Source organism: Stegostoma tigrinum, chromosome 24, assembly GCF_030684315.1.
Source record: "Stegostoma tigrinum isolate sSteTig4 chromosome 24, sSteTig4.hap1, whole genome shotgun sequence".
NCBI classification, from domain to species: domain Eukaryota; kingdom Metazoa; phylum Chordata; class Chondrichthyes; order Orectolobiformes; family Stegostomatidae; genus Stegostoma; species Stegostoma tigrinum.
The window spans coordinates 16620920-16648204 of record NC_081377.1 but is presented as its reverse complement, the minus strand read 5'-3'; the positions used below and the strand labels follow the sequence as shown (position 1 = coordinate 16648204).

At 43.7% G+C, this 27285-nt stretch overlaps 1 protein-coding gene across 6 annotated transcripts in view; it reads left to right on the top strand.

The window, feature by feature from the left end:
* LOC125464971 (zinc finger MYM-type protein 4-like) overlaps positions 1-27285 on the top strand; it is a 194792-nt gene that overhangs the window by 8165 nt on the left and 159342 nt on the right. For 5 of the 6 annotated variants that reach the window (XM_048557957.1, XM_048557956.1, XM_048557955.1 and 2 more), the window contains one exon: positions 4470-5162. In XM_048557957.1, coding sequence (XP_048413914.1) covers positions 4476-5162 — 687 coding nt within the window. In that variant the 5' untranslated portion in view covers positions 4470-4475. The remainder of the gene's footprint in view (positions 1-4469; positions 5163-27285) is intronic. The other variant, XM_048557954.2, reaches the window with a different exon arrangement.

The window sequence follows — 27285 nt, the reverse complement described above, 5'->3', positions numbered from 1 at the left end:
AAATCATTTTGAGGAAAACAAACACCAGGTTCATGAACCAGGAAATGTCTCTCATTCTCATGGCAGGTGGTGCTTTAGCAATATTAGTAAAGTGCTGGAAAACAGAATACTGAAGCACTCATGAGACCGAAGAACACCTTTGAACACTGGTGTCTGTAGCTCTAATGGCATCAAGTTGAGACTTACTAAGCTCCATTCTGATTATCTACTGCAGCATCAAACATTAATGGCTTCTCTTTCACTGAAAGCTGAGACATCAGCCACCAGGTGCTAAACCAGGTTTGGGTCTGCAAGTGTTCTCATGGAACTGCCCATCCCTTGCAATCTGTGAATAATGGACTTCAAGCTTTGTGCAAAGACTGTCACCCATGCTGTTCAATCCCTGCCTTAACTGCAACCTATTTCCGCTGGTGACTCATCCCTTGTGGAGCCCACTTCTATGCCACCTTTTAAAATTCAAAACATGCCAGTCACTAAGTTGACAAATGTGAGTACATGTGGAATTGGGTGACAAAATTTCTTTTTCATTACTCTCTATACCTTCTGCACTTCAGGCACCTCTAACAGTTGTTGATAGGGTGCCAGTTCTTAGGTACTTCAAAGAATAAAACATAAGGTTAAAGACAGGATGAGGGAAAGTGGGAAAACTAGGAGGCGCATACTTACACAGCTTATATCTTGCAAGTCAGACACTGCTGTGGGATAGAGGGTAAGAGTGACATCAGAGGTGAATTATGTAGAAACATCATCATCTTCGATGGTTGCCAGTTCTGCTGCTGTTCTCAGTTATGGCCATACCAACCATCGGTAGCATTGTCTGCTCCGAGACATTGAGAAAATGCAACTGCGCCTGTGTGCATGCCAATAGGTTGTACTGTGCTGCGAGGGAGGGAAGGGTGTCAGTCAGTGTTGTGTAATGTGTTTGGATTACTTGCCATTGCTGGTTGAATGGTTGGGAGTATGTGAAAGCTATGAAATTTGGGAATGAGGCTTTCAGCAGTGCCATGTGGGTGTGGATGAATACTGATTTTGAGCCATCCTTGATAAGGACTGTTGGTAAGTAATTGGAACCACTCATCAGATAATTGAACTTTATGTGGAATTGCCTTTGAGCATTGCAGTGAGATTGCTGATATTGACTGCAATGTCTCATGGCCTTTGCAGTTTCTTTGGAGGGCCTGCTGATTGCCAGATGAAAGAGGCGTCTCTTCCCCTTCCATCTCTTATACGAAGGCTTCTAGATCAAAGAATTTTGGGTCACCATTTTGACTCCACTTCCATCCCAATCTTTCCACAATGACTTCAGCCAACAGACACCATCCCTCTAGCCATGATCATAATGAATGGCCTACTCCTGCTCTTATTTTCTATATTTCTAACAAGAGTGGGTTGGTGTTATGCAATGCAGACCGACTGTGCGGCACTAGGTCAGGGTCAACTAGAGATCCCAGCTGAGGCATGCAAACACTCAGCAGCATGGAGTTGTAGAGTCATACAGCATGGAAACAGACCTTTTGGTTTAACCAGTCCACACTGACCATGTTTCCAAACTAAACTTGCTCCACCTACCTGTGTTTGGCCCATATCCTTCCAAACATTTCCGACTCACGTACTTCTCCAAACGTCTCTTAAATGTTGTCACAATACCTGCATCCAGCACTTTTCTCTGGCAGTTCATTCCATATCTCTTTCTCCACTCACCTTAAAACTATACGTCCTAGTTTTGAACTCCCCCACCTTAGGGAAAAGACCTTTGCTATTTACCTTATCTATGCCCCTCATGATTTTATAAACTTCTTTTAGAATTAAAATTAGGTTTCATTGTCACATGTACTCAAGCATAAGGATACACAAGTATAGTGAAAAGTATACACAGTCAACATTTCTGGTTCCATCAGAGGAACAAAGGTGCCTAGGTACAAAATCTTGGGTTGCCAAGTCGCCATCAGAAACCCCAAGCCAATAATTTTTACTTCATGCATAGCTTCTCATGGTTCTCCATCTAATGCCATCAAAAAGAGGTAATCTGTACATTTATCTCATTGCTATTTATGGGAGCCCGAGGTTGGTGGCATAGTGGTAATGTTAGTAGACTAGTAACCCAGAGAATTTAAGCTCAAGAGACATATCTTTAAGTCTCACCAGAAGTATGTAGAGAAATTGAAATTCCACCAACTAATAAACCTAGCATAAAAAAATCATTTAATACCGATTGTGATCTGACCAGGCTGTTGTAAAACCCATGTGGCTTATGAATGGAGGAAATCTGTTATCCTTACTGACTCTGGCCTACATGTAACTTTAAGCTCACTCCAATGTGACTCTATTTTAATGGGTTTTGTAAACCACTAAGCTGGAGGAGGCTCACCTACACCATCTTTCTTGAGAATTATGGATTGGAAATAAATCATAGCCACAAGAATTGATAAAAATAAAGCTTGTTTGCTGTGTGCATGTTGGCTGCTATATAAGTAATCTATATGTTCTCCATAAGAGTGACTACATTTGAATAGAGGGTTGACGGATGCTGCACCAATTCAAATCCTTTCACCGAGGGTGTACTACCTAAGGTCACCCTTCAACCTCCTATGTTCCAGTGAAAAAGTCCCAGCCTTTCCAACTGATTTTTATAACTCAAACCCTCCATTCCTGGCCACATCCTGGTAAATATTTTCTGAACTCTCTCCAGTTTAATAATATCCTTCCTATAGTAGGGCATTCAGAACTGTGCACAGTACTCCAGAAGAGGCCTCATCAACATCGTTAAAGATCTGAGCAAGAAAGGCAAGCATGCTAAACGCCTTCTTAGCCATCCTGTCTACCTGACACAAAGTTCAAAAATTATGTAGCTGAACCCGTATGTCTCTCTGTTCCTACAAAACTATCCAGGACCTTACTGATTGTATCAGTCCTGCCCTTGTTTGTTTTATCAGAATGCAACATCTCAAACTTATCCAAATTAAACTCCATCTGCCACTCCTCAGCCCATTGACCCAATTGATCAAAATGTTTTTGTAATCTTAGATAACTTTCTTCACTGTCCACCATACCACCAATTTTGGTGTCATTCACAAACTTACTCACCACGCTTCCTATATTTTCATCAAATCATTTATCTAAATGACAAACAAAAGTGCATCCTGTGGAACTCCACTCGTCACAAGCCTCCAATCAATCCTCCACGACCACCCTCTGTCTCCTACCGTCAAGCCAACTTTGTATCCAATTGGCAAGGCTCACCCTGAATCCCATGTGATCTGACTTTACTAATTAGCCTACTGTACAGAAGCTTATCAAAGGCTTTATTAAAGCCCAAATAAACAACATTAACCACTCTGTCCTCATCAGTCTTTTTGGCTACTTGCTTTTAAAAGCTCACTCAAGTTCGTGTGACATGATTTCCCTCCCATGCTGGCTATCCCTAATCATTCCTTGCCTCTCCAAATTCCCATAAATCCTATCTTTCAGAATAATTTCCAACAATTTACCATTGATGTCAGACTCACAAGTCTATAGTTTCCAGACTTCTCCTTGCAGACTTTCTTAAATGTGGGCACAATTTTAGCCATCCTTCGGTTGTCCAGCACCTCACCCATGGTTATAGATGATATAAATATTCTGGTAGTGGCCCCCCCAATTTCTTTCCAACTTCCCACAACTTCCTGTTTGTTGCTGGACTGTGTAAGACCATCACAATAATTTTCAGGCAGCATGGAGTTTGTACTTTGCCCATATTAATTTGAATCGGTAATAATCGTGCATCACAATCCCTGTGTCCTTTATTGGGGAACAAATACATTTCTAGCCCACAGTATTTTTAATGACCTTGATTAGTACGTCATTTGCTACTGAAGTGATTCTGCCTGAGATTATAATTGAAAATTAATTCAAAACCTATAATATCTTATAAACAATTTAGACAACTTTTATTAACTAGCTATAAGAAACTTAATCTAAAATTACTTACAAATTAACTTTGTAATATGTTTTAGTATCCCTCTATATTTCGATGTAAGCAATCAGTTTTTAAAACTTTGAAACACCCCTTGTCCAATGAATATCAGTTTATATATTTCAGTTATCTTTGTACAATTTAGTGATGAAACATTAGTAAGAAATATACCAAACTCTCAATTTCAGTTCATGCAAAAACGCTGCGCTTATCCCTGTTGCAAACAATCACAAGCACTCGGCTGATCCAAACTGCACTAGCTGTGAAATCAATGCCTGAACTGAATTGGATGTAGGCCAACTATATGCATCCCTAAGTCAATAAAGTTGCAGATCCTGAAACAGCAGGTCCTTCGCTCCACTCCACACACACTGACTGATCAGAAATGATGTCGCTGAATTGTATCTTTTAGCATTCATACCGTGGCGTGATTACTGCAGAACAGGAGGACAATGATCGTTAGGACTTTTCACATCAGTGCAAATATGTTAACTATGTTAATTCTTTGCCTTTTCAGCAGTTTATGATGGCTAACATAAATACCTCAGAGGAAATATCGGTGACCATTCAGCAGATTAAGGAAGGCCCAAAAGCCAAACTACGAGAGCTCTGTAAACAATATGGACTCCCTGTTTCAGGAACAAGGGTATACTTTCAAAGAGTTCTGTGTCAAAGACTTGGCATTGATCCAAAATCTGTCATCGTTCAAAAATCCACTTCACGTTCAAACAGTCACGGAGATTGTTGCAGTGTTGCTGGATGCCGAAGTCGCCGGGGCAAAGACACTCATATTCGGTGGTTCACAGTCATCAGAAAAAAAGGGAGTCATACTGCAGCTATAACAAAAGCCATCCAACTTACAAGGAAAGGTTGGACACCAACAATGTATTCTCGGATTTGTGGCCAACATTTCAGTTGTGGCCAGTTGTCTTTTGAGCCAAGTTCTCCTGACTATATTCCGCATTTACACATGCAGCCTATAGAGAAAGCAACAACACCAGACTCTGCCTTTTGGCCCAAAGACAGTTCAGAAAAGGCCATGGACCTGACTAACAAGAGCAACATTAAAACCTCTTCAGTTCACATCCCTGGTCCATCTCATCTTGATTTCACAAACCAATATCCACGTATGATCTCTTTAGGTAGGACCTATCTTCAGTCGACTTCTGAGGATTCACATCTGTTTGACACACATGAAGCAGAAACCAAGGTATTGTGAAGTTTTTAGATATATTGGTTGATGTGATTAGCACTGTTCCAAATGGGTACAAGGCCTTTTGGCAAAACTGTGAAATTTGGTGCTAAATTGGTAAGCTCTCAGAATGTGTTAGGATGTTTATTCTCACAGGGAATGTTCTCCTAATGATGACATTTAGATACAATGGGGGTTTGTGGTTTTGGAGTGTTAAAAATACGGATTCTGACTCAAACCCAGTTCTATCACAGCCAGTTTTAGTTTAACTTAAGTGGACTGAGGAGTTGATGATGACAACAAACCTGCTGTCCGGAAGTAGAGAGAGATAATGGGAACTGCAGATGCTGGAGAGACAAAGATAACAAAGTGTGAAGCTGGATGAACACAGCAGGCCAAGCAGCATCTCAGGAGCACAAAAGCTGACGTTTCAGACCTAGACCCTTCATCAGAGAGGGGGATGGGGACAGGGTTCTGAAATAAATAGGGAGAGAGGGGGAGGTGGACCGAAGATGGAGAGAAAAGAAGACAGGTGGAGAGGAGAGTATGGGTGGGGAGGTAGGGAGGGGATAGTCAGTCCAGGGAGGATGGAGAGGTCAAGGAGGCGAGATGAGGTGAGTAGGTAGGAAATGGAGGTGCGGCTTGAGGTAGGAGGGAGGGGATAGGTGAGAGGAAGAACAGGTTAGGGAGGTGGGGACAAGCTGGGCTGATTTTGGGATGTAGTGGGGGGAGGGGACGAGCTGGGCTGGTTTTGGGATGCAGTGGGGGGGGAAGGGGAGATTTTGAAGCTTGTGAAGTCCACATTGATACCATTGGGCTGCAGGGTTCCCAAGCGGAATATGAGTTGCTGTTCCTGCAAGCTTCGGGTGGCATCATTGTGGCACTGCAGGAGGCCCATGATGGACATGTTGTCTAAGGAATGGGAGGGGGAGTTAAAATGGTTCACGACTGGGAGTTGCAGTTGTTTATTGCGAACCGAGTGGAGGTGTTCTGCAAAGCGGTCCCCAAGCCTCCCCTTGGTTTCCCCAATGTAGAGGAAGCCACAACGGTTACAGCGGCTACGGTATACTACATTGGCAGATGTGCAGGTGAACATCTGCTTAATATGGAAAGTCATCTTGTGGCCTGGGATGGGGGTGAGAGAGGAGATGTGGGGGAAAGTGTAGCACTTCCTGTGGTTGTAGGGGAAGGTGCCGGGTGTGGTGGGGTTCGAGGGGCGTGTGGAGCAGACAACGGGAGTCACGGAGAGGAAGTACATGTGTTTTGATGAGGCTGCGTGCCTCTAATTCAATGAGAGTATTAGTTTTCATACCTACAGCATCAATTGTGTGGACTCGGTTTCCCAAGATTGAGTCACTTGTCAAGTGATGTGAGGCATTAAGACCAAGATCCATCAGGTCTTCCCAGTTTTGTTTGCCAGCCAGAGGGAATGGGAATACTTCCTTCTGATGCACCAAGCTTATCTGTTTATCATTGCTCCATGGTTTCACTTATTTCCTCAATAGCTGACGCTCCCACTGCTTCTTCAGAACCCATCCACCCATTCTATCTGGCTGGCTGCATCCAGACAACACATGCAAAATGTTTACAAGTTGTCCAAGTGTTAAATTTAGGAGGATCATTTGGGAAATTTATACCTCCATGGTTTCCTCCATGGTTTCAAGGTGTAGGGCCCATTGTTGCAACAGTTTGGACATCGGTGTTGTGTCTCAACCACACAATGAAGACTTGAAACTACTGACAGTAAATTGTATCATTTACATCTCTCACTTTGGAGGAGAAATTGTGTTGAAATCAAAAACTAAATTTTCCAAACCAGGTTACATCTACATGGTATCAGAGATAATAGGAACTGCAGATGTTGGAGAATCTGAGATAACAAAGTGTGGGGCTGGATGAACACAGCAGGACAAGCAGCATCTTAGGAGCAGAAAAGCTGACATTTTGGGCCTAGACCCTTGATCAGAAATGTTAGGGTCCCTACAAATCTTCAATATTTCTGGGTAAAAATGGAGAGAAGGAAAGTGGAACATTAGTCCAGATTCTAACTACTGAAACAATACTCCAAAAATACTTCAGAAAATCTGATATAGTGAACTTCATGTGCTGTGGAATTGTGACTGGATTTGTGCGGCAATTTCTGGTTTCTCCTTCATTCTTTCCTTGCCCTGTCTCCACCAATTTTAAGGTGGCCTGCATCACTTCCAGATCATCTCCCAATCTTTTTCAACTTGTTGATGCCTTGCGCAATATCACAACTGGCACGTTACCTTGGTGTCTCAAACATATTAAATAAAATGCTTGTGAGAAATCTTTGAATGAGTTACATTATTAAAGAATAATTTCAATTGTATAGTTATATAGCAGGATGTGCTTCCCAGTAGAAGATAATGATCTTTTGTGAGGAAGTTGAGATATGTGATCAAAGACTTGGTCAAGATGATAAGCTTTAAGTTAGCTTTAAAAGACTGAAAGTGGCCAACAGCTGACAAAGAGCTAAAGGGAAAAGTTGCAAAGAATAAGGCTGCTGACTGAAGGTACTGTCACCAATGACGAAATGGAGACAGTGGAAATGTATTGGAGACCAGTACCAGTAAACTACAGAGACAGTAGTAGAGGAGATAACGGGAACTGCAGATGCTGGAGAATTCCAAGATAACAAAGTGTGAGGCTGGATGAACACAGCAGGCCAAGCAGCATCTCAGGAGCACAAAAGCTGACGTTTCGGGCCTAGACCCTTCATCAGAGACTGTAGTAGTTGTGTTGCAGATGTGCAGTGTGGGGTGTGACTTTGAAGGAATAATTGGGTACATGGAAGGATTTTAAGGGTAAATGTGCCAGAGAAAGAAAAGCAAGTTTAACTTTGTGTAAATGTAAGCAAGATGCAAGGTGGGTTCATATGGAGGGGCATGACATGGAGAAATTGGTTTTAATGGAGACTGAGTGTCAATAGCTGGGCAGGGAAATTGTTGGATACCATGGCTGTAATAAAATTGTGAATTAAAATTCAGTTTGAGGAGAGCTAAGCAAATTGTAAAAGTAGAAGTAAACGATCCTGTCACTGGATTAGATCAATAACAGACACTGCTGGAGAAACTCCAGCTGCACCTGTGGAGAGTGAAGCAGAATTAATGCCTGGGTACAGTGTGAGTCTCCTTCAGAACTGGGTTGAAGCCGAGCTCTGAGTTCAACTGCATGCTGTGTCAGTGGAAAACAAACAGAATTTTTGCTCGGGAAGAATTTTCTCTTGTCCAAGATATGAGAATGACGGTAAGTGATATTGCTTAATAGGGTGAGATTCAAAAAAAATCAGATTCTTGCTATCAAGAGCCAAAACATGTCACAGTTAATTCCTCACATTTTAAATAGCAAGTTTAAAACTCTGCTGTCGGCTATTGAGAAGCCTATTTGCCTGCATCTGCAGCTCGTTAACTGCTTAACTCACCACATCAACAGCTTGCTCTCAATTGTTCACTCCACAATCAAGAGATTAGATGGCTCAAAACCTGAACAGATAGAACAGAGCTGGTACTTGTTGACTTGTTTCATGAGTGTCTAGCACAACTTGTGGAATAGAGATGCCAGTCACCTTGCTTCTCTACTTCAACTGAAGAAGGTGCCTCCATGTTCATTGGGCACACTACTTCAGGACCCTTCATCCACCCAGCTCAGAAGCAGCAAAGTACTGGCCTCACAACATCATTGTACTTGTTCCTGGCTTTATACATGTACTTTGGAGCTGAGGGAGAGCCAGCATCTGCATGCTCATAGGCAGATTGTTTGTCTGAGGGAACAGCCAGGCATCTGGTGTATGTCTGTTTGATTTTTATTGCTGACATGGCACCATGTATCTATTGCATTTTAGTTTGTTTTTGTTTGTGTGCAGAAGGCCTCCACTACTGATTTAGCGGAGGGCTGCTGAGCTGTGACCAGTTGGGGCATTCCTGTCAATTTAGTCTGGGGTGGGCCATGGTCACTCATGGAGATTGGGTTGCTAATAGCTTAAGAGGGGCCAATTCAATGCATGTTGTGGAAAGCCAGGAACTCAAATTCTGGGTTTGTCACCACTCCCTCAATTTACTAGGTCATTGAGGGAATGGTGACAATGATGGAGATAATCAGACATTGTGGTGGGAGCTGATGGTAAATTAGAGGGATCTGGACAGTTTTGAAGGGATGATTCAAGCAGGCAACCTTTACAGTGGGCTTGACATCAGAGGGTGTTAGGCCAGCAAGGGCACAGAAATCTGGAGAGTCATGAGCTCAGGGTGTCAAACAGGCATTGATTGCCAAGTAAAGAGGTACAGCTGAAATGGGGGAGGCTGAAGGTTCAGCAAGGCTACAGTGATCAAAATGGAACATGAAGAGTGGGGATAATTCTTGAGTCACCAGGAAAGTCTGCAAGTTATTCATGCAAACACAAAGTTGAAACTTCACCATGTTATCTGAAAATCAACTGAGCAATAAGTTCAGATGCTGGCTGGGACTGCATGCTAAGTGGGATGAGGAAATACCTTTTTTCAGTATGGAAGGAATTTGGAATATTACTTTGAAACAGTGGAGGGGGTAATTGCATGAATCATACTTGCACTGATGAAACAATTATATCATCTTGAAGTCAGGACAGGTCAAAGAATCCACATAAATTATGTCTTGAAGCATCCATGAGCATTACATTACGGCCTTGGTCTGTTCCTAGAACTTGAGTTCCTGCCTTTCCACACAATGCATGAATTGGCCCCTCTTAAGCTATTAGCAACCCAACCCAACTTTGTGATCAAACTCTATTGGACTTATCGTCACAAGGAACTATTAAACAGTAGTTTGTGTTCCCAATTGTCTGGGACAATTTATTAGCATGCCCTGGAAGGAAACAGAGCAGCTGCCAAATGCTCACACAGAAATGTAACTCTGTGAGAACACAGGCAATGATATGGAAGGGAGGTTAAGGAGTCCATTTCAGGGGAATCTACTGGAAGGAACCTAATCCCAATGGGACATGGACACTTTGGTTGTCTGTCGTGTTTTTGGTGATGTGAAATACCTCAAATTTTCTTATCAAGGCATGACTGTTACCTCCGTGGGAAAACTCCATGCAATCCTGTGTCAGGGCACAATGTTCAACTTGATTGTCAAGAATCTGAAGTCTCATTGCATGATTTCTCTGAACTTCTCTTCATAATCTCTTCCAAATGAGCAGAACCTGTCGATAACAATCCAGTCTTTGTTATGGTATTGGTCCTGCTGAGATAGAACAGGAAAAGAAAAGATCGGCGACAAGGGCTTCAGTAAGCTCCATAACCACAGCAAACTCATGTGGCTGCCAACATAGCCTCCAGAGGGAGAAGCAACAGAACAACATTCACCAAGGAGATACAAAGGGCTGGTGAGATGCCATATTTATTGTCTTCACTGCAGCTATCCAACTGACAGAATGGCAATGACGCACAAGATTAAGGATGTCCCTGTCCGTCATCTCAGAGCTATACCATCTGCTAAATGAGCAGACATGTTCACAACATGGCAATTCCATTTGGCGCTGTCAAGGCACAGCTGCCCTTAGATTTCTTTTATATCCAGCCAGCCATTTTAAGCTGCTGCTGGGCTGAAAGTGTTATGGACTCATAGAGGTTTACAGTACAGACAAAAGGACCTTTTCTCAGTCCTTTTCTGGGGTTCTAGATGTTCAAGATGGTGCTAAAGTAGCAGGGCCTATGGATTGTCCATTCCTGTATGCTTTCATTATCTTTTATTCTTTTTGCTTCTGCTGTTTTTCATTTTTACATTCTTTCTTTTCTCTTAAACCTGGAAAATGGTTGAAGGAGGAGGCCTCCGACGACAGCAGCAGCAGCAACCTCGTCAGGCCGAGACAGACATGGCTCCACCTAAGCCTGAGTTCTGTCACCGAGCAAGGGGCAGGCCCTGGGCTGACTGCCCTGGCCCAGACTCGAGGGTAGGCCGAGGCTTCGGGTCAGGGCACCTGAATGAGTGAGTGGAAGCATTGGCGAAAGGAACGGCGAAGGACCCCGACAACTGATGACTGGTGACACTGCTCGGACGAGTGTCAGATAAGGAACAAGAAGGATGGAACCCATGCATCCTCGGGCCCGTGGCTACAGTTCAGATGTGGAGGCCTGTAACTGAGACCTCAGAGCCCATTTCAGAGACTTTGGCCGATGTCGAGCGTTGGAAGTGGAACAAGAAGAGAGAAAGATGACCTCTATTGCAGTAAAATCTTGCATTATACTCAGTGATTCAAGATGGCGCCCGAATGTGGTGACACTTTGTATTTAACACATAAAAAAACATTTTTCACTGTATTTTTGTGTACATCTAAATCTTTGGCCCATTGAGCCTGCACCGGTCAAAAACAACCACCTAACTCTTTTAGTAGCCTTTTCCAGCATTCCTTAATACTACTTAAGTATGCTGAGAGGTTTTCTGCTTTAACCACCCGTACAGGCAGTGAGTTCCAGATTCCCTTCACCCTCTGAGTGAAAAACCTTCCTCAGATCCGCTCTCAATCTCTGCACCTTTACCTGAAATCTTTGTTTTACCTGAAATCTTTGCACTGAACATTGATCCCTCTATCATGGGGAAAAGTTACTTCGTGCCACTGTGTCTATGCCCCTCACAATCATGTCACTCCTCAGTGTCCTCTGCTTGAGGGAAAACAGCCCTGGTCCATGCAATCTCTCTTTATGACTAAAACTCTCCACCCCAGGCAACATCGTGGCAAATCTCCCCTAGACCCCTTCCAGTGCAATTACACCCTTCCTACAATGACATGATAAGAACTGCACACAGCGTTCCAAAATGTGGCTTAACTAAAGTCCTGTGCAGCTCCAACATAACCACCCTAACCTTATAATCTGTGCCACAACTTCACAAGGTTTTGTGCTGGCTCCACTGCTTTTTGTCATTTTCTATAAATGATATGGATGTGAATATAGGAGGTATGTGTAGTAAGTTTGCAGATGATGCCAACATTGGCGGTGTACTGGACAATGAAGACGGTTACTTCAGAGTACAACAGGCTCTTGATCAGATGGGCCGATGGGCCGATGAGTGGTAAATTAAAGTTTAATCTCGATAAAGGTGAGGTGCTGCATTTTGGAAAGGCAAATCAGGGCTGGATGTATGCACTTAATGGTAAGTAGAGTGTTGCTAAACAAAGAGACCTTGGAACGCAGTTCATAGTTCCTTGAAAGTGGAGTCCCAGGTGGACGGGATAGTGAAGAATGCATCTAGTATGCTTACCTTTATTGGTCAGTGCATTGAGTATAGGAGTTGCGAGGCCATGTGACTGTACAGGACATTGGTTAGGCCACTTTTGGAATATTGTGTGCAATTCTGGTCTCCCTGCTGTAGGAAGGATGTTGTGAAACTTGAAAGGCTTCAGAAAAGATTTACAAGCATGTTGCCAGGTTGGAGGTTTTGAGCTATAGGGAGAGGCTGAATAGACTGGGGCTGGTTTCCCTGCAATGTCGGAGGCTGAGCGGTGACCTTATAGAGGTTTATAAAATCATGAGGGGCATCGATAGGGTGAATAGCCAAGGCCTTTTACCCAGGGTGTGGGAGTCCTAAACTAGAGGGCATAGATTTAGGGTGAGAGGGGAAAGATTTAAAAGGGATCTAAGGGGCAACCTTTTCACACAGAGGGTGGTGCATGTATGGAATGAGCTGCCAGAGGAAGCTGTAGAGGCTGGTACAATTACAATATTTAAAAGGCAGCTGGATGTGTACATGATTAGGAAGGGTTTAGAGGGATTGGGGCTAAATGCTGGCAAATTGGACTAAATTAAATTCGGATATCTGGTCGGCATAGACGAGTTAGACTGAAGGGTCTGTTTTCATGCTGTACGGCTTTGACTCTATGATAAAGGTAAGTGTCCTATATGCCTTCCTAACTACCCTAGCAACCTGCTCTGCCACTTTCAGGGACTTGTGGGCAAGCATCCCAATATCTGTCTTCTCCTCTGAGCTTCCTAGTTTCCTTTCATTGAAAATTCCCTTGTCTTGTTATTTCTTGCAAAGTGCATCACCTGACAATGATCACAGTTAAATGTCATCTACCATTTCTGGCCTCCAGCTCCATGCACTCATTACCACTGTGGCCGTTAATGTGTCTTCCAAATCCATTTTGATTTAGGTCCCCCCTCCCCTCCCCATTGCCCCCCCCCACTTTGATGGACTGCATTGCCCTGAACAGGCTTCACATGTCAGGTGATTATTTGGAAAACGAGTGATTTACTGGCGGTGGTTATTACATTAAAAAAAATGGTCGATTGGGTAATGGATAGAGAGGATAGAGACGTCCAGTTATGTGTAAAAGCACTGCTAGATTAAATAAGAGAGAAAAGAGCCCTCCTCTTTCCCCAGTTATCCTTTTCCTCTAATGTACTTGTAAAATAACTTAGGATTTTCCTCTATTTTACCTTCAATTATTCTTTTAAGATTCCCCTTGCTCTCCTAATTTCCTTTTAAATTTCCTCTTGCACTGTCTGTAATCGTCTCGGGCTTTTGCTGCTTTGTGCTCACAGTAGCGGCTATAAGCATCCATTTTTCTCTGTCTTCAATCCTCTATATTCCTTGATATTTAAGGTTTGCTGGAAGTATTGGTCCCACCCTTTTCCTTTATTGTAACATGTTAGCCCTGTCCTCTCCCTATTTCCTTCTTGAATGCATCCCTCAGCTCTGACTCTGATTTCCATAAAAATATCTGTTCACCGCCCATTCTGGCCAAATCACACCTGAATTTAATATAATCAGCTTTCCCCAGTTTAGAAGTTTGATTTCAGGCCCATTCATGTCCTTTTCCATAATATGTCTGAATCAAGAGAGTAAGGATCATTTCTGAAAAATGACCCTCCACTGGTTCTTCAACCACTTTCCCAGCTTTGTTACCTAACATTTAAGTACAGGAACGCCCTCTGTTGTGGAGTCTCAATGTACTGGCCAGGCCCTGACATCTTCACTTCACATTGACTTTTAGCCAGATGAATATACAATGCCTAATCTCCAATCCCCAAAGCTAAGATCCAAGTATCCCTCATGGATGAGGGATCCATCAGCTGCATTCACTGTTGTGATTGCCTGTGAGAGATGATCAGTGCCTGACGACTGCTTAGGATCTGTGCATATAACCGGTCATGTGGGTCTCGCTTTCCCCACACTTATAGCAACACTAATACAACAGCAGCCATAATAACAATGCAAGCAAATACATATTTACAATTTTCTAAAGAAGGGTCCCGACCTGAAACGTCAGCTTTCCTGCTCCTCTGATGCTGCCTGGCCTGCCGTGTTCCTCCAGCTCTACACTGTGTTATCTCTGACTCCAGCATCTGCAGTTCTTGCTATCTCAGTGTTTTACACATATGTTGGTCTTTTTACGAAGATATAGAACTGGTGCCACCTATTTCCTCCCACCATGATTTCTTCTTTCTCTCTGTCGTGGCGCATCTCGGTGCTGGTCGAACCTCTGTGGTTTGCCTGTTGTTCCCTGTTAGGGTGCTCCAACCTGCTCAGAGCTTCCTGATCAGATGGAGGCTCACCCTTCTCAGTTTGAGCTGCTGCAGGCATTGAGCTTACCTCTGTAGTATCCTGAGAAGAAGCTTCCTGCATGTCTTTGTATTGCCCCTCCTTCTATGTGACTGGCTGCTGGCACAACCCTGTCAGGGTAAATGTTCACCCTGACCCCCCTGTCAAATTGCCATTGGTAGTTAACCCATAAGTGCAGATCTGAGCACATATCCAGCAGCCACTAAGCATTCTGCTGGACCTGGATCTCCAAACTGGCTGCCTTTTTTCAATGGAGACAGCCAACTGAGTGAATAAGAAAGTAATGTAAATGTGGACGGGCTTTTGCGTTCTTCATTTCTGCTTACCAGGTGTCTCTGGCACACTTGCCAGATGTTCCTGTTACTTATCTCTTCAGGTTAACCATGTCCCTTATGGTTGGGAACGCCAACTTATCTTCTGCCTGGGGCTGAGCAGGTGCCTGGTCTCCTCAGTTTGTGACTATCAGAGGCCTTGGGCATTTCTTCCAATGGAGACATGCTAATGATGTGCCCATCTGATTGTAACCCGAATTTAATCTGGTTACAGTATTCACCAAGAAGAAAATCTCTATGTTGACGAAGGGTGTACCTCGTCAAAGCACTCTCTGACAGCTCACAGGTTTCCATCTCAAACAAAGAGCTCTCTCTGTGGGGTTAAAAATGTGGTTTTTCCTTACTGAAGTTCTACGGATACTGTTACTGCCACTACTGGAGAAGTGAAGGAATTATTTGGAGAAAATGGATAAAAGTATGTGCGGAACAAGAATATGATAGCACCGGTGGTAATCAGAGAGAAGCATAGTACAACCCCACTCACTTGTTCTGAAGAAGGTTTCACTGGACCCAAAATGTTATCTCTGCTTTCTCTGCATGGATGCTGCCAGACTGCTGAGTTTTCCTAGCAATCTGTGTTCTTGCAACACACTTGGTTGAATCATAGATCATAGAATCATGCTGAGCAATAGAATATTGCTGAGTCCTTTACTGGATTTCTCTTTCATGTTATTAAGTTATGAGAAGTGTCTGTAGGTGAGGTAAGGCTTTGGCTAAATTCTTGTTACAGCCTCTCAAAGTCTCAGATATATAGAATCATGGTTGCTCATTTTTATCTCCTCATTACCACGCGAGCAATCTTGGCCTTCACTTCATAGCTCAACTATCTTCTCCTCAAAGGGGTGAATCACCTGATGTCAGCCCACACCCTGCCTCATGGCCTGACTATGAGACCCATTTTTACAGAAGTCAGAGAAAGAAAAGGATTTAGTACAATGGAACTGGGCACAACAGTTCTAAGTTTAAATTAGGAGGTTGTGATGGAGCTGTATCCAGGCTTTTTTCTTGACCACAGCTGGATTACTGTGTGCAGATCTGATCACCACGCTATGGGAAGGATGTAATTGCACTAGAGAGGGTGCAGAGGAGATTCACTAGGCTGTTGCTTGGGCTGAAGTACTTTAGCGATGAAGGAAGGCTGGATAGGCTGTGGTTGTTTTCCATAGAGCAGAGAAGGCTGAGTGGGTCTGGGAGCTACAAAATTCTGAAGGCCACAGAGTAAAAAGGAATAAATATCTCCCCTTAGCCAAGGGTCAATTTACCAAATTTAATGTAAGAGTAGGCTTAGTGGGGAAACCTTTTCAAGAAGAGGGTAGTAGTATTTGGAACTCACGAGCGAGAAAGGGTGGTAGAGGCCGGAATGTGTAAAACATGGAAGAACTATTTAGATGAGCACTTGAAGAGCCATAACACCCAAGGCTACGGGCCTAGTGCTTGGAAATAGGATGAGAGTAGATAGGTCCTTGATGAATGGATTGGACACAGTGGGCTGAAGGACCCCTTTCCATGATGTAATTCTCAATGTCTTGATGACTCTTGTCACTCCTTACTGAGATAGCCTGATGAAAATCAAGCCCCACTCCTCCTGGGGTTGTCTCAGAAGTGCGAGATGTTCCGAAATATGCAAAGATTCCCTAATTTCCCTGCTTCTTCGATTCACGTTGACAGAATACACAGTCCAGGTTAATGCATTTACCAAAACTACTGTTCATCACCAGTAGATAGTCTAATTAAAACTACACAGTAATGATGGTCTTAAACTATATTAGTTAAAACTCTAAAATCCCTATAAATTGTCCCTTACACATACATAGGCAAAACAGACAGCAAAAAAGACATGGATTATGGATGAGATGCTGCTTGGCCTGCTGTGTTCATCCAGCCTCACATTTTATTATCATGGATTATGGATGGACAGATCCAATTTTGACTGAGACAAGGAGGAACTTTTTCTCTTCGAGAGTTGCGGGTTTTTGGAATTCCTGCTACAGAGACCTGTGGGGACAGAGTCTTTGTGTATATTTAAGGCTGATCAGGGGCCTGTCTGGGCTGCTACAGACTTTTGACCATTTAGGCCACTTTTTATAAAGGTATTGTCTGAGATTGTCCTTCCGTGTTGGATAAGAGGATTCTTGTTCATATTATCGCTGAGTCCTTTACTCGATTTCTCTTTCATGTTATTAAGTTATGGGAGGTGTCTGTAGGTGGGATAAAGCTTTGGCTAAATTCTTGTTACAGCCTCTCGAAGTCTCAGATATATAGAACTAGAGCATGGTGACCCCTTCTAACATGACACAATGATAGGCCTTTGACCCTTTCTTGTGGCCTGACTGTAACGTTTCACACACCTGTGCATTGCTTCTCTCTCTGGGTCCCTAACCTAATCTCTGGATCCCTGTTCCAGATATTCTTTAAAACACCTGGCAGTCATTTCGATCAGGCTAGTGAAATATGTAGGAGCATCAACAGTTGCATGGCAACAACAGTATGTGGGATGCCAGTGTCTCCATTGCTTTTAAACAGAAAAGTAGTTTCCTCGACTCTTTGGAACTCAAAGTTCCCTTGACTCTCTTGAACACAAAATAAAGTTCCTTTGGCTCTGAAAAGAAAGAATGACTTCAACTCTGTCCCCACTAAACACTCTTTGGGTAGGGGCAACAAGGGGTCGAAATACTATTCAATAAAATCAAAGTAAACTAAAAACCATATCTCCTCGGCTCTGTCCCAATCAAATTTTCCTGGGACAGGGACAACAAGGGTTTAAAATTCGGGGAAAAGTTTCTTGGAACTGAAAATATATAAAATAAAGCTGGCCTCACACTGACCCCATCAAACATTCTGGGACAGGGACAACATGGGGTTAAAATAAAATCTCCCTTGGTTCTTTTAGGGAGTCCAAAATGTCCCTACAGTTTCGACACAAGAGACAAACACCTGTTCCCTCTTTGGGCTGACTTTCCCAGAGTTCTTCGAGACCCCACTACCCTTTTCCAGCTCATGCTCTGGCTGTAGAACATGCCTGATAGGCCAATTTCTGTTTGGTTGCCTGTATCCTCAGTTACTTACTTGAATCCTGGCTTTCACATGGGATATTCACCCTATTAATAATGGCTCAGGCTGAATTCTGAGGGTAGCAATCTGGTGGGTTCGACTTCAGGGAACCTGATGGTCACTTCTCATCAATGCCCATCCCGAAGCACCAAATGTTGCCCAGTTCCTCCTTAAATCAGTTAGATAACCCCAACCAGAACTTTATGAGTAAATTTGCCCAGGTGTCCCGCAGTTCTAAAGCAGTTGAATCACTATAAGCACAAGCTGGTTCCAATGCAAAACAGCCCCAATTTTATTAGGAAACAAGTTACTACAACTTTAATACTAAACATACTATCTCTAATCCTATTTGACCCTTGAGGTTACAATATTTTCTCAGTCTGTTGTAGGTTTACGTAGTCATTCTCTCTGTGGCTCTGGCTCTGGGTCTGCGAACCTGTTGCCTCACCACCCACCCCCACCTCTCTCTCTGGATGGTCATGTGGTCTCTGCCTCTTCCCATGCTGGTCTCCTTGGAAGACCTCCAGAAGAACCAAACTTGGTCTGCAGGTGATCCCTTTTGGATGGTTTTCTGGAACTTTCTAGAGTACTGGCCAATCAGGGAGGCACACTTAATAGCTTGAAACATTGTCCATCATTTGGATGGCTAACGACTGTTTGTTTTTTAATGTAGCAGGATCTGATGCCTTTCTGTCTAGGCCTTCCTTTGTTTTGGTGGTTGATTGATTTATTGTCACATGTACCGAAGTACAGTGAAAAGTTTTGTTTACGTGCAGTACAGGTAGATAATAGTAAACAAGGATGTACAGATCAGAGGTTGTAAAAAGACTTAGACAGAGGCATACAGGTTTGGTGGATAAGTTGTTTGGGGTATGACTGTACACAATAACTGTTTCCTTTTACATTATGCTAATGTCTTTAGTGCCCAGCTGCTGTGTTTGCATTGTGTCTGGTGTGTGAGTTTTGTGATTTCAGTGTTTTACTTGGCCCATGTACCCAGCATCCCTTGCTGTTTGGCCAAGTTAGCAATCTGTGCTTTATTATCGCTTCCACCAAGTCTCCGATTCTGTCCCGTAAATTACATCTTGCAAGCCTCTGACTTTGGTTTATATTTTGCAAGGACAAACACAGTGGTGGTTTTACTTGTCTACTCAAAAATGTTCTCAGCTCCTTTGGAGGAGATTGGGAATTTGAGTACTCCATCCCATGTATTCCACCCTACAGAGCATAGGAGAATATACAGATAACTCTCTGGTTTAGCAGTTTGGCTGTCATCTGGATCTCTTGTTAAATGTAACATTTCTGGTTTTTTTGCCTACTTTGATGACTGCCTTCCACTAAGTAGAAGATTACTTCAGTGTAGAAACTTGTGCAAACCTGTTCCATTGCACCATATCATTTCTGTTGAATGAGGAAGATTAGTATGCTATCTTTTCCACAATTTGTGATGATTTTCAAAGTTCCAAAGGAGGAGGCGGATCGAGGATGGATAGAGGAGAAGATAACCTCATTGCGAAGCCTCTTCCAGGGATGCCTAACCTGAAGAATTTACCCTCCTCCATCCAGACAAACCTCAGGGGATCTCTCTCCACTGCAACTCTCTTGTCCTCTCCACCTATCTTCTCCTCTATCCATCTTTGATCCGCCTCCCCCTCTCTCCCTATTTATCTCAGAACTCTCTCCCCCTCCCCCTTTTCTGATGAAGGGTCTAGGCCCGAAATGCCAGCTTTTGTGCTCCTAAGATGCTGCTTGGCCTGCTGTGTTCATCCAGCTCCACACTTTGTTATCTTTGGATTCTCCAGCATCTGCAGTTCCCATTATCTCTAAAAAGGTAGACATCCTGTTACTCCCTGACTGTTCTCAAATCATCATCTTGAACTCACAAGAGTGAATGAACCTTGGAAAGTAGGGAATTGAGTTCAGTCTTCTTCCTATGAAAAGTTTACAGGAAGCCAAACCATTTTTGAGTGGACTTGCATAAAAGTGATAGTTGAAAGTCATCCATCTTCAGCGATGCTTTCACAGTGTGGTCTCTTTTTTAAGCTTTCCTGTTGGCTTGAGGACATCTTAGTGAGCCTTCTGAGTGGATATTGTGACTTTTTAAAAAGGAGTAATTCATAGAAACTCCTGCAATGGGGAAGCAGGCCATGTAGCCCATCAAATCCACACCGACCTTTATAATCCAGAGACATCACCCGAGCCTAACCCTGTAACCCTGCATTTTCCATGGCTAATTCATCTAATCTGCACATTTTTGGACTATGCTGGGAAACCAGAGCACACAGAGGAAACCCACGCAGACAGGGGGAGAACAAGCAAACTCCACACAGGCACTTGCCTGAGTGTCGAATCAAAGCCAGGTCCCTGCTGCTAACCACTGAGCCACAGTGTCACCCTTGGCAAACTGTAGTCCGTTTTCCGAGATTGCATCTCCTGGGATTGCATGTGTTGCAAAGATCTCCTTCAGAGATGTAATCACAGCTTTAAAAGTGTGAACATCCAGTACTTTTATCTATTTGTAGCTGTAATCTATCATGATCAAGAACATTGTACCTCTATACTTGAAGAGGTCCTTTGATGGGGAGGAAAATGACATCAGTGGTTCTCTTGTCTGCTGACAGTATATAGCATAAGTAATACAACTTGATATCATCAGCCCCAATAATTTTCAGATAACAGACAACCAATGTTGTGGCTGGTGGGCTCGCCGAGCAGTTCATTGTTTCACAGATATTTCATTACCCTGCTGAATAACATCAGCAGTGCAGCCTCCAGTGAAGTGCTGTTGTGTTTTCCCACCCGTTATTTAAACTTTGGTGTCCGTTGAGCTGGAATAGTTCACTTCCGGTTTTCCTTCATAATGGAGTGTACATGGGGTTGAGCTCAATGTGTTTATTGATGGATTTCTTAGTGGAGAACCAGGTTTCTAGGAATTCCCGTGGTATCTCTGCTTTGCCTGTCTTGGGATCCTGACATTGTCCCAATCAAATTGGTGGCTCTCCTTCTCCATGTGGATGGAGATGAGTGAGTATTGGTCATATCTTTTTGTTGCCACTTGATGTTCATGTACCCTTGTGGTTAATTTCCTTCCTGTTGTCCAATGTGGTGTTTGTCGCAGTCTTTGCAGGGAATCTTGTATATGACACTGTTTCGGTCCACAGTGGGTAGTGGGTCTTTGGTCTGGGTGAGCAGTTGGTGTATGATTGATGTGGGTTTGTGTGCCACTCTGATGTCGTAGGAATTCTGTGGTCAGTTCAGATATGTTCCTGATGTAAGGTAGCGTGGTGAGTGTGTCAGGGCGTGAAGTATCTTCCTGGTGTTGTGCAGGTAATAGGCATCTTCTGACCTAGTTTTTTGGGTATTCATTGTCTTTGAATACTTGGAAGAGGTAGTCTTCTACTTCTTGGTGTAGTTCTGTGTTGTTGCCCATTTAAATAATGTTGTAATGCAACTTCATTTGTGTATGTTAGAGTGGTTGCTGTTGAAATTCAGTACTTGGTCAGTGTGTGTGGCTTTCCTGTGTACCTTTGTTAGGAGCTCTCCATTTGCCCTGCGTACCATCATGATGTACAGGAATGGGTGCTGTATATTCTCTTCCTCATCTCTGGTGAATCTGATCCCGGTGACCATGTTGTTTATTAGTTTGTGTATCTCCTTTAGTTTGGTTCATTTAATAATGACAAAGGTGTTGTCCACGTAGCATATCCATTGTTCTTGTTGGATTAGCGGAAGGGCCATACTTTCAAGTCTCTGCAAGACAGCTTTTAGCTATTAGTCCAGAGAGGTGATCTCATCGGTTGTCCTGTTGATCTGTTCATATATTTGGCTATTAAAGGTGAAGTGGGTGGTGAGGCTAAGGTCCAATTGCTTCAGCATGTTGTCTATGGAGATGATGTCACAAGGGTCTTGTTTTTGTTTTCGTAGTGTTGTCAGTGTTTCTCTTGCTAGTTGGTATGTCTATCAATGTGAATGGGACAGTAACGTCAAATGATACCATTGTCTCGTCGTTGTCTATTCTTATGTCATTGATGGAGTTGAGGAGCTCCTGGGCTGAGTGAATTGAATGGGGTGATTCGCTGACGAAGTACTTTAATCTCCTTTGTAGCTCCTGGGCTAATCCATGTGATGGCGTGCCTGGCAGGGAGATGATGGGTCTGAGGGGCACTTCTGGTTTGTGTACTTTTGGGAGGCCATAGAATCAGTTGTCGGGGGGAGATGTTAGTTTCTTAGGTTTCATTCTTAAGAAGTCGACTTTGTTGATTTGTCCGGTCTGTTTGAGTCTCTTTAGTGTGTTGAGAATCTTGTTGCCCAGTTGCGGTATTGGGTCTGTCTGCATTTGCCGGTATGTGTTCTCGTCTGCTCGTAGTGCAGGTGCCTTGGAGAGGTAGTCCCATTTATTTAGAATTACTGTCATGCGCCCTCTGTCTGCTGGTAGTATTGTGATGTTCTTGTCGTTTTTCAGCCCTTCGAGGGCTTTTCTTTCAGATGTGTTGAGTTCACTTTTTCTGGCCAGCGTCAGGATCTCTGTCTGCCTTATGGTTTGATGTGTTTCTTCATTGATGCTGTTGGTATTCACTGTGGCTTCCAGTGTGACTAGGAATTCTGTTTTGTTGGCGTCTCTGTAGTTGTAGTTGAATCTGCGAATGAGAACAGCTTTCTCTGCCTGTCAGTTTCCTGTCTGAGAGGTTTCTTATCCAGGTGTCTGCTCTGTTATTGTCATTTTGGTGGGTTAGTTTGGCTAGTTTTTCCTGAAGGGTCTGCCTTTTCGTTGATCTTATGGTCTCTTGACTGATGTTGATGGCTTATTCTCGGTCTGTTGCCCAGTCTTGGTTGGTAGCTTCCAGGATTAAAGTTTCTTGGCGCGTAATTTCTCTATCGTACGTGTGGAGCCGGTTGTGTGCGTCGCTGGTCATTACCCTCACCATCCTGTGGCTGTTGTGTTCTGCTGTTTTGCAGGGATGTGGATTGTTGATGGCGGGGGGGAGGGGGTTTGTATTTCACACTGCGTGTTGATACCAAGTTCCTGAGGCATCCATGTAGGAAGTAGAGTTGTTTGTGGGTCGTGCCCTGCCGTTTGGTGTAGGTCTCCCATTTTGATGCCAATTTGAGCATGCTCCACCCGTAGGTCCTAAGGTCACAACCCGAGCTACAAATCTGCTCTAAAAACTGACGACCAAGTTTCAACATTTTGTTGTGTCCAAATGTGAGGTTGGTAGAAGAGAAGTGAACAACTTGTGATGTAAACCTCCTGGCAGAAGTTGCTACAGGCAATAGCTTAAGACATCCTTGGTGCAATGGAGTCTTGAGATTCTTGAAATGTACAATCTTTTATCATAAATTAATAAATCATCCACTACTCTGTTCTCATACCAAGACCAGGAACGTGTGGCGTGTATGTTGGCTGCCCTTTGGCACAGTACTCTCTGATCTGAGCACATTCTTAGTCAGATTTCAGTTGATGTGTGATTTCATTCAGTCATTGTTGGTAGAGTTTAGATTATTGTTGATCAAAATATTTATAGCTCTCCAACAAAAACTAAATCACCTTGTTCAGGCTTCACCACAGGGTTACAGGATGAACCCTCTGCTGTCGTCTGCAGTTTTTCTATCACCACACGATATTTGCATCAAACTACATGTATTGTATCTTGCCTGTATTGTTGTATTTGTAGATGCTAACTCCTCAGAATTTAAGATGTCGGTGAGGGTTCCTCCATTGTCTCTACTTTGAAGTGAAGAAGAGCATAATCTGCAAAGGTTTTATAAACCCAAATTGCAGCTAATACTTTGTTTTTTCTCACTGCATATCTCTGTCAGCGAACAGGATGTGTAGTAATCTGGTCTGCACTTTCCATTCAACTGTATATGCAAGAACACAATCTTATAGAAAATGCATCAATGCAATATTAGTGGATAACTCTGGGTCATGAAGAACTGATATCAACATCTCTTTGATTTTCTCAATAGACCCTGTTGTCCCTTCTTCCTCCATTATATAATGTCTTTTCATCACCACTGATGAAATGGCTGCTTGATGACAGCTATGTGGGCAAGAACTTTCCAACTTGGTATCCCATTCCCATGAATCTTTAGACCCTGTCATATTCCAAGAAGCTGGAAACACCTTGTTTGTGTTGGTGATGTATTCTGACATCATTCACGACTCCAACAATTTCCTGACTCTGTTTCTAAATTTCCCCAGTGAAAGGTTCTGGATCTCAAACTGAAAAGAATTACACTATTATTTTTATTCCCTACATTGGACAAAAGATGAAATATTGGAGGTAGCTGCAGCTTATTGATTAGAAATTTCATGAGTTACTGCTCTTCAATTGTAACTGATTGTTCTTGAACATTATGCCAGGGTTAATTTTCATTGAAAAATGCAACTAACTTGTGTAATTGTAATCCCAAAACACTAAACAAGCCTGGGACCCTGAGTGATAAAAAGTAATACAAATTATTCAGCATCATTACAGGCTTTTTCTTAGGGCTGTTCAAAAGTTCTCCATTACTTTCAAACTGTCAGCTTTTTATAACACTTTTACCTATTCATTTGAGTTTGTGGGTTGATGCATTTGAAGGTTAATTTGATTAAGGGTGAAGTCAAGTTGAGGGTGTGTGGTTATCTTGTAAATGTTCAAAAATATTCTTTATCACCATAATTCTCCTTTACCATTGACATGCACAGTATTTTCATTCATCAGCTGGAGTATTGACTACAAGAGTTGGCAGGTCATTTTATGGTTGTATCGGACTTTGGTTCGACCACATTTGGAGTACTGCGTACAGTTCTGGTTGCCACGTTATCAAAAGGATGTGGATGCTTTAGAGATGGTGCAGAGGAGGTTCACCAGGATGTTGCCAGGTATGAAGGGCGCCAGCAGTGAAGAGAAGTTGAGTAGATTAGGATTATTTACCCTCAAAAGACTGAGGTTGAGGTGGGTACTGGAGTGAGGTCTACAAAATCATGAGGGGTATAGACAGGGTGGATAGCGAGAAGCATTTTCCCAGAGTAGGGGACTCAATTACTAGGGGTCATGGTTTCAAGGTGAGAGGGGAAAGGTTTAAGGGAGATATGTGTGGAAAGTTCTTTATGCAGAGGGTGGTGGGTGCCTGGAACACGTTGCCAGCGGAGGTGGTAGAGGCGGTTACAATAGCATCATTTAAGATGTATCTACACAGATACATGAATGGGCAGGGAGTAGAGGAATACAGATCCTTGGAAAATAGGCTACAGGTTTAGATAGAGGATCTGGATCGGTGCTGGCTTGGAGTGCTGAAGGGCCTGTTCCTGTGCTGTAATTTTCTTTGTTCAATTATTGGTCAAACCTGTTCGGATCTACAGTTTAGATTCCTTTGCACAGCTTTTATTACCTACTTACCTGAATAATAATAATTTTCAATGACTACATGCTTTCATAACATAACCAATGATCTCTTCAAATCCTCTTTTACTTTGGGACAGGGAAAAATATATTTTCATTCAAAGAATGCATTTTGAAAAGTAAAGCTGCAAGATTTGAGCAATAAGTCATACTTAAACGGTTTAGTGATTGATGAATGTAACAAAAAGAGAAACTGCTGTTACATGTAAACTTTCGACAATTGGTGACACATGAGTTAAAGTTTCCTCGACAGTATTTATGTGAAAACTGTGGGCACATTAACACCTGATTTTATGTCAGTCTTAAAGAAGACAACTTATGCTGAATAATAAAATGTGAGGCTGGATGAACACAGCAGGCCCAGCAGCATCTCAGGAGCACAAAAGCTGACGTTTTGGGCCTAGACCCTTCATCAGAGAGGGGGATGGGGTGAGGGTTCTGGAATAAATAGGGAGAGAGGGGGAGGCGGACCGAAGATGGAGAGAAAAGAAGATAGGTGGAGAGGAGAGTATAGGTGGGGAGGTAGGGAGGGGATAGGTCAGTCCAGGGAAGACGGACAGGTCAAGGAGTTGGGATGAGGTTAGTAGGTAGGAGATGGAGGTGCGGCTTGGGGTGGGAGGAAGGGATGGGTGAGAGGAAGAACAGGTTAGGGAGGCAGAAACAGGTTGGACTGGTTTTGGGATGCAGTGGGTGGAGGGGAAGAGCTGGGCTGGTTATGTGGTGCAGTGGGGGGAGGGGACGAACTGGGCTGGTTTTGGGATGCGGTGGGGGAAGGGGAGATTTTGAAGCTGGTGAAGTCCACATTGATATCATTGGGCTGCAGGGTTCCCAAGCGGAATATGAGTTGCTGTTCCTGCAGTCTTCGGGTGGCATCATTGTGGCACTGCAGGAGGCCCATGATGGATATGTCATCTAAAGAATGGGAGGGGGAGTGGAAATGGTTTGCGACTGGGAGGTGCAGTTGTTTATTGCGAACCGAGCGGAGGTGTTCTGCAAAGCGGTCCCCAAGCCTCCGCTTGGTTTCCCCAATGTAGAGGAAGCCACACTGGGTACAGTGGATGCAGTATACCACATTGGCAGATGTGCAGGTGAACCTCTGCTTAATATGGAAAGTCATCTTGGGGCCTGGGATGGGGGTGAGGGAGGAGGTGTGGGGGCAAGTGTAGCATTTCCTGTGGTTGTAGGGGAAGGTGCCGGGTGTGGTGGGGTTGGAGGGCAGTGTGGAGCAAACAAGGGAGTCACGGAGAGAGTGGTCTCTCCGGAAAGCAGACAAGGGTGGGGATGGAAAAATGTCTTGGGTGGTGGGGTCTGATTGTAGATGGCGGAAGTGTCGGAGGATGATGCGTTGTATCTGGAGGTTGGTGGGGTGGTGTGTCAGAACGAGGGGGATCCTCTTTGGGCGGTTGTGGCGGTGGCAGGGTGTGAGGGATGTGTTGCGGGAAATGCGGGAGTCGCGGTCAAGGGCATTCTCGACCACTGTGGGGGTAAAGTTGCGGTCCTTGAAGAACTTGGACATCTGGGATGTGCGGGAGTGGAATGCCTCATCGTGGTAGCAGATGCGGCGGAGGCGGAGGAATTGGGAATAGGGGATGGAATTTTTGCAGGAGGGTGGGTGGGAGGAGGTGTATTCTCGGTAGCTGTGGGAGTTGGTGGGCTTGAAATGGACATCAGTTGCAAGCTGGTTGCCTGAGATGGAGACTGAGAGGTCCAGTAAGGTGAGGGATGTGCTGGAGATGGCCCAGGTGAACTGAAGGTTGGGGTGGAAGGTGTTGGTGAAGCGGATGAACTGTTCGAGCTCCTCTGGGG